The following is a 16,607-nucleotide window of genomic DNA, read 5'->3' as shown; positions in this document are numbered from 1 at the left end:
GTTGGAAGTGCTAGGAACAAATAATCTGTGTTTTATGGCCCTCCTGGGTGGTGTTCCACAAAATTAAATTCAAACACTTCTATAATTCGTATTCTAACTGAATCGATATACTTACTGCTGACATTTTTCACAGGAAAGTTTAACAGAATGTCCTATATATTAAGAAAGTTTCTCTATTAATACATTTTAGACATATTTTAAATACTTCCCTCTTACAACAACTGTGGCACTATTTCTTTTCATTCTCAGTGAACTAACTTGTGAAATTTACATAGCACATTATGGCCATAGTGATGGAAGAGGGGTGTGGGGATGGCGTATGTTAAGAGCGGTTACTTCTGTTTCTGTGATCCTGGCTTCCATTTCTGGACTTGGATGCTAGTTAAAAAATGGATGTTTGCCTTATAATTATTCATTAGGCCATCCATATATATTTTGTGTACTTTTTGAACATATATTTCACAATAAATGTAATTGTCAATTCAAAATAAAGAACTTTAAATTCTAAAATTGGTTTGTATAGTGAACTTTTTCAGTAAATGGAATAGTTGTTGAAAGGAAACCTAAGGTTTTTGGTGACTATTTCATCTTCCTTTCCATGTTTAGTTTTATGTCTGGAATAGAAAAGATAGGAATGTGTAGGTCTCTTATTTCCTCACTTATGTTAGTTAGTTTACCCATAAAGGCTTTCATAAATACCAAAATCAGGTATTTTGTTGTTGTTGTTGTTTTATTTTTACATCTGTGATTGCTAAAAGTGGAGAGTGAGAGATAGGAGTACAGGAATGGGAGGTCATTTAAAATTAAAAAATGGAAAAATTTAAACTTTAAAGTTCAAAGGTTTTATTGTTGTGGTTAGGCTAGAAGTATATTCCTCTTTGGAAGCCACTATTTTTTTTTTTAATAAATACAGCATGAAGTTTATACCTCAAGTCATACGTACACAGTAAATTCTTTATGGCAACTCGGTAATTGTGCATCTCTTGCCTTTGCTGTAGTTATTAAAATATTGAGTATGTGTTGTCCTGTCTGCTCGTGTCCTATGACTTGTCAGAGAAAGGTTGTGTAAAGCCTCTTTTCCTGTAAATGAGGATGTGTAAATCTATCAATAATGAACTTGCATTCTTGCTTATGTACTACTTAATTTTAAAAGGTAAATAGGTGTCGTATTGAGTTTTGAAGGACGTGCACTAAGTGGAGCAAACTATTATGCCTAAGTCATCTTTTCCTTCAGAGTTCTTTTTGTGTAGTTTTACACTTAAAAAATAGGTATATCAGAATTCTTTGTCCCAAAAATTGAGACGTGTGCTGTTATAGCCATGTTTAACTAAAATGACATTTTTGAACTCATGTGACCATGAGAAACCTTAAAAATTATCATTATTGACAGAACAACAATAGAAACTCAGGGAAAACAAATATAAGCTTGTATTAAAATGGATTACCGAGAAAGTTATCTCACATATATAAAGTAATGGCTAGATGGAATTGTTTTGACTTATATCTTTATTATGGGATAAAAAGTTAAAATATAATATATTGAAATTATTAGGCAAAAATCATAGTGTAAGTCACCTGTCATTAAGTAGCGTAAAATGCAATAGTTGTATGTTTATGCATCACTTGGGCGTCGTATGTGCATTCATATGTAAGTGGTGTCTTTCAGACTTCCTGGCTTTCTGGTGCGTGCCATAGTATTATGGGCAGCTTATCTAACAATAACTATATCGAATGTACTTATTTGTATGTTAAAATATTTTTTTAATTTATTTATTTTGTTTATTTTATTTTTGGCTGCACTAGGTCTTCGTTGCTGTATCTGGGCTTTTCTCTAGTTGAGGCAAGCGGGGGCTACTCTTTGCTGCAGTGCACTGGCTTCTCACTGCAGTAGCTTCTCTTGTTGCGGAGCATGGGCTCTAGGTGTGCAGGCTCTAGGTGCTCTTAACCACAGTGGTTAAGAATCCGCCTGCCAATGTAGGGGACACGGGTTCGGTCCCTGGTCCGGGAAGATCCCACATGCCGCGGAGCAACTAAGCCCGTGCGCCACAACTACTGAACATGTGCTCTAGAGCAGGCGCGCCACAACTACTGAGCCACGTGCCACAGCTACTGAAGTCCTCGCGCACCACAGAAGAAGAAACCCGCATACCACAATGAAGAGTAGCTCCTGCTTGCAGCAACTAGAGAAAGCCCATGTGCAGTATCGAAGACCCAACACAGCCAAAAAATATATATATACACACATATATATAAGAAAAAAATTTTAGAACAAAAATATTAGAGGATTTTTTTCTCTCTCCATTCCCTCACCCCTACCCCCACCCCACCCCACCCCCCATCACCACAATCTCTATAAATGTTTCATGGAACATTAGTGTTTTTTAGACTAGTTTTGGAAAAGCTGAGGTAAGGCAAGATGTTGTTAACCACTGTTTCAAATCAGAACAAATGTCATTAACCAATAACCAGTAAAAATTGTGGGCTTTCACAGTAGCCTTTTTTTTTTAATAGTGCAGAAGTTTCTGAATGTATATAAACACATTACTCCTTAGCTTCCAGTTCCAAGTGGAATTCTTCATAACGAATCTATTTCTGGACCTTTCTTCAAAACTTAAACGATTTAAAGTATCCTTGTTAGTTTTGTCATAAAGAGCCTGTAGCAAATTCCTAATCAAATGAAAGCAGCCTTGAATGTTTCACAAGACTACAGCTAATGTCTTTATTCCTCTAGCTTTCGAACCTCTGATTTGGAGTTCAGTGGAAATTTAACCTTTTTGGACTTCTTCCCTTAGTGACTCACAGTCTCTAGAATCAATAAGGTCTGCATTGCTTTTACAGCTTGACTTGATTTAATTCATGAGAACTGCAGGAGCCAAAAGAAAGCTAATCAGAGTCAGCAAAATATTAAATTTTAGATTTGTGTGAAATATGTGGACTTCCTCCTTGGTTTGGTTAATGTATCCTTTGGGTTGGAGCATATGTTGAGGGTCTCATTCATGATTTATTTTAAATAGTGCAGCTCTCATAGAATTAATTGCTCCAATTGGAACTAGGCACCTTGCTTTATAAACTTGCTGAGGTATAATGGATAATTAGTCTCAGTTGAGCCCTCTATGCACTAGATCATTGATGAAATTAGAGTTGTTATTATGTGTTTGTGAAACACTGTGTTGTATTTATGTGTGTGGAGGACAAGGAGGATGGAAATTATAGACATCCAAAAGTGAAAATTTATTTAGTAGAATTCCTCCTGTATTCTAATGATGAAATTAATCTAGTACATTAATGTCCTGTAACTCCAACCCTACCTACTCTGTTCAAATAGCTATGGAAGCCATTACTTTTAAATGTTGCTGTGTCATTGATTTCATTATCTAGAAATCTACTCTGTTGGAGGGGTGATAATAATTTCATGTTCTGATCTCTCCTGTGATTTATATCTCTATCAACTAGCTCTGAGCTGTTTTCTTTTTTCAATGCAATTTGACACCATGCCTTGATTTATAAATCCTGTTAGATTACTTCTCAGATTATTTACTCATCTTATGCTCCTAGTCATTAAAAATAAATTCTGTATTCCTTTTGGTTAAGCTCCTCGTAACACTTTTATCCACATGTAAGATCTCATATTTAACACTAGAACGATTTTCGTAGTATATATTACCTGAAGATAAAAATAGTAAGAGGAAATAAAAACAATATAAATCTGTTTTTCAAATTTATATACTCTTTCCATGTGTAGCCTGTATAAACAGTGCAGTAAACTCGGTAGTAAAGACTAATTAGGTCCATTCAATAGGTCCATTGTCCTCGTGATGCAGGGAGTGGTACACCATTAGTGCCATGGTAGCCGCGTGGTGGCTGCATCTTAGAGGACTGAGCCAATAGCTCTTTCCACATTTTACTTTTGGTACTAATTGTGAAAAATACTCATCCATGATTTATTGCTATGGTAATGACAAGTAATGATTAACTGCACAGGGCAGTCAGATTCTAAGCTGTCAGAGCAATTATTCTTTACAGTGTTAAAGAAGTTTTTAGTAAGCCGAGTGGCATAGTACCTTGTTGCCTCAGTTGCTCTTTGATTACATGAAAAGCACTACAAAAACATTTTCTGCAAGAAGAACCATTTCCAGCATAGTGAAATATGGAATATTTTCAAATGCACTCCCAAGCTATGCTATTGGTCTAATCTGCCTTAGCCCTGGGAAGCCCAGCTTAGATATAAACAAGGTGTCTTAATCCATTCAGGCTGTTTTAACAGAATAGACTGGGTGGTTGATTTATTTCTCACAGTTCTGGACACTGGCAAGTTCAAGATCAAGGTGTTGGCAGATTCAGTGTCTGGTGAGGACCTGCTTCCTGATTCATAGATGGCTGTCTTCTTGCTGGGTCCTCACAAGGTAGAAGGAGCAAGAAAGCTCTCTGAGGTCTCTTTTATAAGGGCACTAAATCCCATTTAAGATGGCCTCACCTTCATGACCTAATCACCCCAAGGTCCCACCTCCAAATATTACCACATTGGAGGAATAGGTTTCAGCATACGAATTTTGGGGGGACAAAACATTCTATCTGTAGAACCAGAGCATCTTCTTCCATTGGGAGTGGAATTTAAAAGTACTTACTGTCACAGCACACTGGGTTGAGCAGCCGTATAAATAGCCTCTTTCCCCATGGTTGACTTTTGGCTCCTTTTTTAACCCTTTCCTTTTTCCTGGCCGACTGCTTAAGCTGCAGACCATTTTATCTTCACGTCATATGCAAACCCTTATCCATTCCAGGCTTAACCCTGTCTCCTCCTGGACTTACCCCTTCTACAAAGTTCACCTCGTAGATAATCTCCTCAGTGTTTGATGCGACATCCTACTTGGTTATCTGTGGTAGAGACAGTGGTGGTGCTTATTATTGACATCTTTACTATGTACTAAGTACAGTATAAGCAGTATATTTTAATCTCATTTGATTCTCACAAATACCCCATTATATAGACACTGTATTTTACAAATGAACAACTAAAAATTCAAGGCTTAGAGAGTTTAAGTAGTTTGTTCAAGTGATGAAGCCAGGATTTCAACCCAGGTGCCACTCACTCCAGAGTCTTAGCTCTTAACGACTATAATCTGTTGTGGTAGTTCTCATCAGTGAGTTATTCTGCTTCCCAGGGGACCTTTGGCAAGGTCTGAAGACATTTTAGATTCTCACAACTGGGGGAGAGGTGCTACTGGCTTCTGGTGGGTAGAGGGCATGGATGCCACTAAACATCCTACAATGAACAGGATGACACTCGCGGTGACAAAGAATTATGCAACCCAAAAGGTCAGTAGTGCCTAGATCAGGTAACCCTGCTCTTCTGCAGTGGTTCTCGAGGTTTGGTCCCTGATCCAGCAGCATCACCTGGGAACTTGTTAGAAATGTAAATTCTCCTGCCCTACCCTGAACCTTGCAAATTAGAAACTCTGGGGGTGAGGCCCAGCCATCTTTGCTTTAACAATCCCCTAGCTAATTCTGATAGATGTGAAAGTTTGAGAACTGCTCTACTGTACCATCTTTCTCAAACCTCTCCTTGAAGAGTGCCTGTTCCTCAACTTTTTACCTTGGCTAAAGGAGATTTCCCTATTGGCAGTTTTTCCTTCTCAAGTAGAACTTGCTGGAATGAAGAGGAGGAGTTGTTTTTCTCCTCAGCCCCCACTGCTGATTCCTGTCCATTGTTAAATTGTTTGGCCATGACCTAGATCTGTGAAAACCCAGGCTGATATCTGTAGAGCTGGGCTGAGGTGGGTCTCCTCTTATCTGTGCCCTGTGGTGCATGCCATCAGAGCTAGCCTTTGACTTAGCACCTAGAGAGGAACTGAGTCAGTCAAACATACTGACCAAACATTAGGTCAGCTGGAAATGATTCAGTTAAGGGACAGAATTGTCCTAGAAACCAATTAACTAAATCAAGGGAGGCCTGAAAAGGTCAAAGATTTGAATTATAAGTAGAAAGAAGAGGAGCCTGGGAAAAATCCTCTTAAAAAAAGGTGGCTTTAGTGGCCTATGGCCTTAGATCTGGCATCATTAAAAGCACTGACTTAGGGAGGGTACCTACCAACATCCAACAGCCTTTGTTCGGTTGATAATCATGTTGATGACCTATGAACTAGTCTGACTCAAACCTATATGTGAGACTCTCTACTGTATTAACCTATGATCACAAATTGGATCTGGTTATGCCCTGGGCCAGTTCCTTCTCTAACATCATTAACTCTGCATTTCTTTCCTACCATAGCCTCCTAGTTTTCTACTCACTTATTCCTATAGCACTTTCTGTTTTTAAGGCTACTGCTTCCATCCCTTTTCTTTTGGGCCACTGTTTTCCAGGTTGTGTTGTTCTAATACTTTTAAATAAAGGGTTGAATGGTCAAGTTAGTTTGCTACACGTTATGTCCTCCTACTGGGCATAGTTCTGAGGAGTCTTATAGTGAAGAAATCTGCTTAGTTTTGGTTAACTAAACATTTTCCCCAAACTTATTTATAAACAAAGCCTCCTTCTGTGTAACGGCTTATGATTTCCCTCGTAGGTAATGTCCCATGGAACACACCTTGCAAAACAGTTGTAATCTATTGGCTTTTCCCTGCCTTCCTATCTTTTCCTGCCCAGCCTGGTACCTGCACATTTGACCCTTGAACAACATGGGTTTGAACTGCGTGGGTCCACTGATACGTGTATTTTTTTCAATAGTAAGTACTACAGTGCTGCGCGATCAACAGTTGGTAGAATCTGAAGGAATTAGCGGTGGGGGCTGAGGAGAATAACAGCTCCTCCTCTTCATTCTAACAGGTTCTACTTGAGAAGGAAGAACTGCCGAGAGGAAAAACTCCTTCAGGCAAGGTAAAAAGTTGAGGGACAGGTACTATTCCAGAACCATGGATATGGGGGAACCGTGGATACACAGGGCCAAGTATAAATTATATGCACGTTTTCAGCTGTGCGGAGGGTCGGTGCCTCTAACTCCTGTGTTGTTCAAGGGTCAACTGTAGTCTGCCTTTTAAATCTAGTTACTCCTTGGCACTTAACGTAGTGCCAAGAGCTTTAAATACCACTTAATGCTGGGCACACTCAAATCTTTATCTTAAGCTCCTTCTCTCTGTCAGCTTCTTATATTAAGACATAATAAATTTACTTCCTAAACACTTCTTGAGGCTCACCTCTATTTCTGTTATACTTGTCTAATCCATGCTGTCATCATGACTCAGATGGTATATTGCAGCAGTCATCCAGCTGACCCCCATGTTCAGTGGTGCTCCCTTCAAATCCATCCTTCATGCTCCTCACCCACAGTGAGCTATCTGAAGCTTATATCTTCAAACCCTATGTGGCACCTCATCTATTTTCAGTTCTGTTGGATGATGTTTATGGTATTCCCTGGCCTTGCCTCTACCCATTTCTCCAGCATCACTTGATACTGAGCTTCTCCATAACTGATATTCTAATGACTGAATTCCTAAAGGTTCTCTGGCATGCTGTTGGCTTGTTCTTAATCCATCCTTCCAGACTTAGCTCAGTCTTTATCTCCTCTGGGAACTCTTTTCTGTCCTCCCAGCCTCTACTAAAGACTCCACTCTGTGCTCACAGTAGTACCTGTGCCTGCCTCCATGCGCTTGCCACATAATGCATGATCTTTCTATAAAATGTCTGCATCCTTCATGAGGCTGAACCTCTCCAGGGCATCTTAGTGTTTTCTAGCTTATGGCTGGTGCTCAGTAAGTGTTTCTTGAACTAACTTCAGTATACTTAAGGAGAGTGGATCAGCACACAGAAATGTGGGTCTTAAGCCACAGCCTCTTACTGAAAGATTTAGGAATTATTTGTGTAAAGTGACAGTTGACCATTTGAGATTCGCAGTTGGTAGAGAGAAAAGATGAGGCATGTACACATAACCCTTATGTCTGTTTATATGGCATTTTTACCCTAAAAAGTAGTACGTTTCTGGAGGACAGAGACCTCGCTTTGCGTTGTTTACCTTTATTTATTTAAACACAGTGCGCATATTGAGCACTGTGTTTATTCCTCACAGTGCTCAATATGACACCCTGGGCAAAGTGGACACTCAATATATGCTTGAACTAAATGTCAACATACTACTAACAATATGCCTAACTTGAGTTAAGTATAAAGTAGAGGCTGGATCAATTGGGCTGTTCTCTTTCTTGGTTTTCTGAGCTTAGCTAATTCACAGTTCAGGGGCTCGTTTACCTTTTTATTCTCTCTATGTGAGAAAAGAATGAATGCCCCAGATGATAAATTGAACCTGAGCTCGTAATCCGTTTTATTAGATGTAGCTAACTGGTGTACCAGTCGTCACATGTCTTAAAGCCAAAAATTATTTCAAAAGGGGTATTTTACCATTTTCAAACTCATCTGTATTTTCAAATGAATTGCAGTTACCAAAAAGTAATCCAATGCAATGGAATAAAATTAGGTGCATTTAAGAATCCCCAAACAAAATGGTGCAGGTCCAATTATATGTATTTGCACCATCCAGCTGTACATGTGTCTGGGAACCTTTGGCTCTTCCTTGAATTGCTCTGGTGACTATTTCTATTTCATTGGAGTGGAGTAAAGAGTAGGACTAGATTTGTGTTGTCCAAACAGTAAGCCAATAGCGATATGTGGCTATTTACATGGAAATTAATTAAAATGAAATAAAATTTGAAATGCAGCTGCTCAGTCGCACAGGCCACATTTCACATGCTCAGTCAACACATGTGGCTGGTGGCTACCGTCTTGGACAGTGTAGAAAGTTCTGTTCTGCCCTGGATGAGATCATCTCTAAGGTTTCTTCTGCATCAGACATCTTGCTAGTCCTGCTACCTAGGAGCTGGTACTGGTCAGATCTCCTCACAGGGAACTTCAGAGATTTCCCAACATTCTTTGATCACATTTTGAATTTTTTCTAGATTGGATGTTACCTGTAATAATAGAGTTGCTGAGTAGAACTTGGTCAATTTCTTAAAAAGATATTTTCATTGTAATGGTATTTGTGGGGTTTCCCCCCCTCCCCAAAGTCTGCCACCAGGGGGTGCCCTCAAACCTTTTGGGAAATATGTTTGTTTCAGCCTTATTAATAAGAGTGAAGTTTGGACTATAATATTGACTATTCATACTGGATAATTTAAGATTTAAATTAAGAATTAAGTGTTATAATATGTAGGTATGCACATTACTTGATTCGCATGGCAAATTACTTTCCTAGTGGTGTGAGTGCGAGAAGCTGTCATTGAACTATCTTAAAAATTAGGTAAAAGTAAAAATAAGTAATTTTAAAGTATTTCTTATAGTTCAAAAATATTTTTATTAAATTTAAAACTGTTAACTATAGTAAAAGAATGAAGTTATTGTTCACTTATATTTCTCAGACAAATTAAGTCCATTTTGCTTCCAGGATGAGAAAACTTCCATTAACCATTAGCTATTTCTCTGAAATCTTGTCATGCTGAGTTTGATTGCCTGTCTATAAAAGATGGATAATAGTGTGACTATATGGTATTGAAAATATCTGTTGGCTTGTGTGTAATAGCATTGTGGTTTGGTGCTGTTTGCTAGAGTGATTGATGGTTATGGCCATGTAGTCATACAGTAATAGGAGTGAGAGATGAGAAAGACCTATCAGAGCATCTTGTGCTAGTCTGAGATCATTCCCTAAAGAATAATCATTTACCATGACGGTATTGAGAAGTAAATTCTTCTAGGAGACAGAGGATAATAAGGGTGTGTTATTATGTTTTATCCTTCTAAGGCAAAAATAATTTGTGCATTTTATTATTAGCATGAAAAAAGATAATGATTACTGTTTAGAGAAGAGCTTCCTTCATGTGTCATAAACCTACACAATTTTGTTCTTCATGTTTAATCTAATGAAATTTGTATAGGAAATAGTGTGACTGATTTTGATTAGAGGCATATTTTGTTTCAAGAACTGGGTGATGGTATTCTTCCTAAAGTGATTGTGTTCCCAAATTAGTTGTCACTTATTTGGTTTTTGGAGTATATGATGGTGAAATTTCCACACCCATCTACAAAAGTCTGTGAATTTTAAGCCACTAATGGCTTGTTTCCTGAAGTGAGAAACTAGTTCATAGTTCTGTCCTGAGAAACAGAACAAGGATTGGGAGAGTGGAAGTGGAGTTGAGGTAACCTGCCAAAGGGCTCTTTCTCACTTCATCGTTACTTCCTCTTCCCTTTACTGGCTAATAAGAGTTTGGCTATGGGATTGGAGGTTAAGAATCTCTTTGATTCTAGAGACACTGCTTTGGGAAAGATCCCAATGTTCTCCTTACTTGCTGCAAGTAATAAATCCTTCATTCCCCTGGGCGGGGGAAGAAAAGAATAAAAGGAGATTCTAATGCTTGGCACTCTTTTACTCCTGCTGGCACCCACTGATGAGGAGAAAAAGGAAGTGTATAGCAACCTGGTTTATCCCATATTAAACAGCTGTTAATTTAATGACAAATACAGATTATTTCTAGTGTAAGTTACAGGGCACATACTTCAAAGGATCTTTTGTATTATCCTTAAAACAGATCATTTCAAGTGCTTCTAGTGAGTTGTGATCTTCATCAGTGCTTCTCAGGTTTGAGTCATAGCATTTTGAAAATTACTTAGGAAGCTCTTAATAGCTGTTTGAAGAGAAAACCAAACCAAGGGACGATAGAGAGACAGGGTGGCTTCTCAGCACATCACCTTGCCTCGCCACCATATTCATTTTGTACCTCTTTTGTTGCCATAATATAAAATTTTTGGAAGTCTTATTTAAGTCCAGAAGTTCACTAATTTGTGAAATGTGCCTTCTTAAATATGAAAATATTAGACTGGCTATTTCCTGAAAACCAATTGGACTTTATTAAAATTTGGAGAACATTTTTATTAAAGCCATAATTGTCATGGGTGATACACATGAGAGATCACCCTGTGGTTGGCTTGTCAGACTTGCATGAGCTTTCAGAAATTAAGGGGAATGAGTGAGTTTGTTTTCTTGTAAGCTGTCACATTCTTCTCTTCAAAGTGTCAGCCTGAATTGTGCACAAGTAAATGTTAGAAACATTCACCTTCTCCAGTTGATTTTTTTATCCTTACATAACTTAGTGCTATAATTATTTTTTTGCTCTAATGTTTAATTTTTGTAGTCTAAAAACATGCCTGAAGAAGAGATGGATCTGAAAGATCTTAATAATTCTGACTTATGTTCTTTCTTTTTAATCTTTGTAATATGAACCTGTCTCTCGAACTTGGGAAGCTCTGGAGGTAGTTCCAGTAAGTTTTTTAGGTGTTTTATAGAAAACTCAGTTCATATGCAGTTTAATTTACTAAAAAAAAAAATAAAAAATAAAAAAAATAAAAAAACCTCTCGAGGGAGATTCTGATAGGCAGTAGAGAGAAGGAAGAGGGAGAGCTTGGTAAAATTACCTAGCTGTGGTAGAAAGTGTCAGTTAATTTAACAAATATTTTTATTGAGAACATTCCATATGAGTATGTTCTAGCATAGTGAATCAATGTCAATCTTGTATGCAAGGAACTTCTAGTAAACTCTAGAATGCATGTCCATAAATAACTACAACATAAAGCAGGAAGTCTTAAGTGTCTTGTGAAAAAACAGACAATTATAAGAGGAAGAGTTACCTTCTAGTTGGTACGTCCATTTAGATAGACTTTGAAGCAGTGTGTTGTTTGAGTAAGACATTAAAAGGTTAGGTAAGTTTTAGAGTAGGACAGATATTCCAGGCGTAGCACAGATTGTATTTGTGGAAGCACAGGTAGGAGCTAGAGAAGAGTAAATTGCTGAAATGTCTAGTATGTAAAATGCACAGAAGGTAGTTTGAGAGACAGAGAGAGCCCTAAGTAAGACTAGATAAGCATCTAGGGCCAGATAGCTTGATTATTAATTGAAGGATTTGTACTGTACTGAAAAGGCAAGGAAAAGCCATTGAAAGCTTTCAAGTGGAACAGGGTGTACTTGGGCTAAAACTGAAGGTGGGCTAGCGGCAGGGCAACAGTTAGATTACTGTAGTAATCTTGGTGAGACTGGATGAGGGGCTGAGTCAGGGTAGTTTAGTAGTGATTAAGAGGAGGTAATGAATATGTGACGCTGCTGGATCAGTCAGTAGGACTGGCAGTTAATTGATATGGGGGGTCTTGAAAGAAAGAGGAGGCTCCAGAAAGGGCATAAATTACTGGCCCAGTAGATAATAATACTTTGCATTTATATATGGGGCTTTAGAATTCATAAAACACGGTTATAGCTGAGCATTCATAACTCTGTAAGGTAAACAGAGTTCGAATTATCCTTATCATTCCATTCCAGTTTCTTGGCCAAGTGCTCCATTCTCTAAAATACCCTTCCTTGTGAACCTGGGAAGAAAAGTCCTGGCCTCTAGTCCCGATGTATGCCATTAAGTTTGAATGTGGGAAATTGGCTTTACATTCTTTGAGCTTCAGTTTCTCCAGATGTCCTTCTGCTTTCTGTTTTGCAGGGATGCTTGCAGGATAAAATGTAATTTTAAAATTTTCATCAACTCTATTCAGCAAATAATAACGAGTACTAAATATTATGCTTGGTACTGGAATACAAGATGTATGAAATACAATCCTTGCTTTTGCAGTGTCACAGATTAGAGAAGGAGAGGAGAAGAACATGTAAATAAATAATTATAATAAACCATAATAAGTGCTGTACTACAGGTATGTGCATGTGACTATAGAGTCACATGAGGAAGAAGGAATTAGGAAATTCAAGGGAGGCTTCTTCACAAGGAGATGTGAACTTAGTCTTGACACATAATTAGTGGTTTAACTGTAGTAAAAGGTTAAACAAGGCAGAGGGTACAATATGCATCATCACCATAATAGTAGCCACTATTTGTTGAAAGCTTCTGAAAGCCAAGGAATTCCAAGGATTGCCCATAGGCACCAGAAGCTTGGGAGAGGCAAGGAAGGATTCTTTCTGAGAGCCTTCAGAGGGAACATGACCCTGTTAGCACCTTGATTTCAGAATTCTGGCCTCCAGAACTGTGAGAGAATGAATCTTTGTTTTTCTAAGCCACCCAGTTTGTGATAGTTACAGCAGCCCAAGGAAACTAATATAGTGTGGTCCTGGCATAAGAATCAAATTGATCACTGGAAAACCCATAAAACCCAGAAATAGACCCATACTTATACAATCATTTGATTTTCAACAAAGGTGCCAAAGCAATCGATGGGGGAAAGAAACATCTTTCAACAAATGGTGCTGGGAAAATTGGGTTTCTTTATGGGGGAAAAAAATGAACTTCAACTCTTTGTATACAGCATACATAGAAAATAACTAAATGCAGAAACTAAAACCATAAAGATTCTAGAAGAAAGCATCTTTGTGACTTAGGGATAGACAAAGATTTCTTAGGACACAGAAAGCATTAAGCATAAAAGAAAAAAATTAAATACTTAGCAAAAGACATTAAGAAAATGAATAGACAAGCTAAAGGCAAGGAGAAAATATTTGCAAAGCATATATATTTATCTGACAAAGGATTTATGTTGAGAATATATAATGAACTCAATTTAAAAATAAGGCAAACCGGGCTTCCCTGGTGGCACAGTGGTTGAGAGTCCGCCTGACGATGCAGGGGGCGCGGGTTCGTGCCCCGGCCCGGGAGGATCCCACGTGCCGTGGAGCGCCTGGGCCCGTGAGCCATGGCCACTGGGCCTGAGCGTCCGGAGCCTGTGCTCTGCAATGGGAGAGGCCACAACAGTGAGAGGCCCTTGTACCAAAAAAAAAAAAAAAAAAGGACAAACCACCCCATTAAAAAAAATTAAAAGAGTTTAAAGGACCGGTCACAAAGAAAGATATACAAATGACCAATTAGCACATTAAAATATGCTCAGTGTCATTTGTCATTGGGGAAATGCCAGTTAAAACTAGAATGAAGTATTAGTGCACAGGCACTAGAAGGGCTAAAACGAAAATGAATAGATGTAGCTAGAGATGTGGAGCAACTGGAACTCTCATACTTTGTTGTTGGGTTTGTAAAATGGTACTACCACGTTGGAAAAAGGTCTCGCAGTTCTTTAGAAAACTAAACATATACCTGCTCTATGACCTATGCATTTCATTTCCTTTCTAAACCTACCCAAGAGAAATTAATATACATATACACAAAAAATCCTGTGTTTATAGAAGAATGTCTATAGCAGCTTTACTTATAATAGCCAAATCCTGGAAATAGTGCAGTTGTCTATGAACAAGAGAATGAATAAACAAATTGTGGTATAATTATACAATAGAATAAAATAATAGAAGGGAACAAAATCACTGATACACACAACATAGATGCATCTCAAAAGCACAGTGCTGAGGGGAAAAAAAAAGCCTTACATAATATAGTACATGTCACATGTTTCCAATATATGAAGTTTTACAAGAGACAAAACTAATCTATGGTAGAAGAAAATTTAGAACAGTGGTAGTCTCTCAGATGTGGGAAAGTTGCCTGGGAAGGGGCATGAGGGAACCTTCTAGGGTGATAGTATAATAATATCCTGTGTCTTGATAGGGATTTAGTTTATGTAGGTGTATGCATTTGTAAAATGTCATTGAATGGTACACTTAGGGTTAGTTCATTTCATTGAATGTAAATTTTACCTCAAAATGAAAAAACTTGTAAACAAATGTCAAATTATATTTATATGGAGGCTGAAGTGGTCAGGGTGAAATGTACTGATGCCCCCAACTTACTTCAAAATGCATTTAAAAAATGGATTGATGGATGGATAGATATGCGACAAAAATAAATCGAGTAAAATGTTAACTGTAGAAAATGAGTTTATGGGTGTTCAGTGTATAGTTATTTTAGCTTTGCTGTATTTTTGAAATTTTTCATAATGCTGGGAAAGTTAATTGCCATCAATAAGGAATGGTTAAAATTGTATATCCATACTGTGGAAAATACTGTATAGCATTTATTCTATTACGGGGAAAGACTTCTAAGGCTTTCTCTTAAGGCAAAAAACAAGTTGCAAAAAATATAGTATACCATTTAGTTTAAAAATTAATGTAACAGAAAGCTAAATTTCTGTATGCACATATGTAGAAATGCTTAGAAGTAGTTTGGGAAGGAGACAAGCATCTGTTTGTCTGAGAAGTAGTTTGGAATTGGGGATTTGTGGTTAAGAAGAGCTTTGACTTCATCTGAATGGTTTGACATTTTTAAGGCAAGAATGTATCCACGTATTACTTAAAAATTAATAGAAAAGAAGGATTAAGGCTCATCACAGAGGAGTTTGTATACACGGGGATAAAAAGTTCAACATCATTAGTAATTAAATAAACATAAATTAAAATAATAGTGGTGTCAATTTAGTCTATCAGATTGTGAATAAAACAAGAATACGAGAATTCACAGTATTAGTAAGGTATGGAGTTGAGTACTTTCATATACAGCACCAGAATATAAATTGATAGAACCTTTCTGGAAGGTGATTAGACAGCATATATTAAAAACCTTTAAAAAAACCTATGCTTTTTGATATAGCATTTTCACTTATAGAGATATTCAAATAGTTGCAGAAAGATGTATGTACAAGAATATTCATGGCAATGGTAATTTCAAGAGTGGAAAATTGGCAACAACCTGTAAATCTATCATAACAGAATTAGATAGGGAAATAAGGTATGATGTGTCCAAATTGTTAATAATACTCAGCTACTGAAAATGGTGATATAGGATTATATTTATTTACACGGGAAAATGTCCACTATGTAAATGAAAACAAAATACAGACTGGAAGGATATATGCCAAAATGTTAGCAGTATATATATTGATAGTGGGTTTGTGGGTGGTATTTATTTTCTTTTTGTTTATGTTAATTTGCTACAGTGAAAATACATGACTTTTTAAAGAAACATTTTGTTGCTAGTGATGTTTATGAAGACTACACAGCAAAGTGGAAAATTCTTTTGTCTAATGAAAAAATTATACAGAATTGTTAGAGTAACGTGATTTTAAGTAATTTTTTTCTGTGTGAGAAGGAAAACAAATACCTAAGTGTAACAAACACTTAAATGGTTATATTAACTTTAGGATCATAGGACTATGAAGGTTTTTCACCATGTCTATTTAGATATTGGGATGATACATGTTTTATGTTAAAAAATTATTTCATAAAATTTATTGTTCTAGACCTTTTGTATAAACTTTTTTGAAATTTTTTATTAAAAAAGAGTATTAGTAACTTTAAAAATTTTTACTAGGATCTACCTAGGTTTACATCAATAGATAACATGGAGTGACTTGAGGTGTTTATTATATTTGTTGATTTGTGACTGATTAAAAAGCTGTTTCCTATGAACTCTTTGAAGAAGTAGATCTATGGAAATATTCTCCTTCACTAAAATATCACTAGTTTTCTGATTTTACCGGCTACAGATTTCACTTCCCCATTCAAAGTTCAGTAGTATTATTTATTTAGTACTGTCTGTGTGCCAGGCACTGTACTTAGTCACGCATGAATATGCCTTTAGTATTAGAGCACAGTTCACAGATTTAGTTTTAGTTGATCAAGCATTCTAAGAAAGAAGAAATAGGTACAAAT

At 37.1% G+C, this 16,607-nt stretch overlaps 1 protein-coding gene across 2 annotated transcripts in view; it reads left to right on the top strand.

Moving 5' to 3' along the window:
• The window catches only part of PARG (poly(ADP-ribose) glycohydrolase), a 113,514-nt gene that overhangs the window by 27,744 nt on the left and 69,163 nt on the right, over positions 1-16,607 (top strand). Inside the window, exon 8 of one of the 2 annotated variants that reach the window (XM_060126749.1) lies at positions 6,821-6,871. The exons of the other annotated variant lie outside the window; for it this stretch is intronic. Coding sequence (XP_059982732.1) covers positions 6,821-6,871 — 51 coding nt within the window. The remainder of the gene's footprint in view (positions 1-6,820; positions 6,872-16,607) is intronic. 2 annotated transcript variants of the gene reach the window in all.

The sequence above is a fragment of the Lagenorhynchus albirostris genome, chromosome 16, assembly GCF_949774975.1.
Source record: "Lagenorhynchus albirostris chromosome 16, mLagAlb1.1, whole genome shotgun sequence".
Classification (NCBI taxonomy): Eukaryota; Metazoa; Chordata; class Mammalia; order Artiodactyla; family Delphinidae; genus Lagenorhynchus; species Lagenorhynchus albirostris.
The sequence above is the reverse complement of the archived record's forward strand: the minus strand, read 5'-3'. Positions and strand labels throughout refer to the sequence as shown.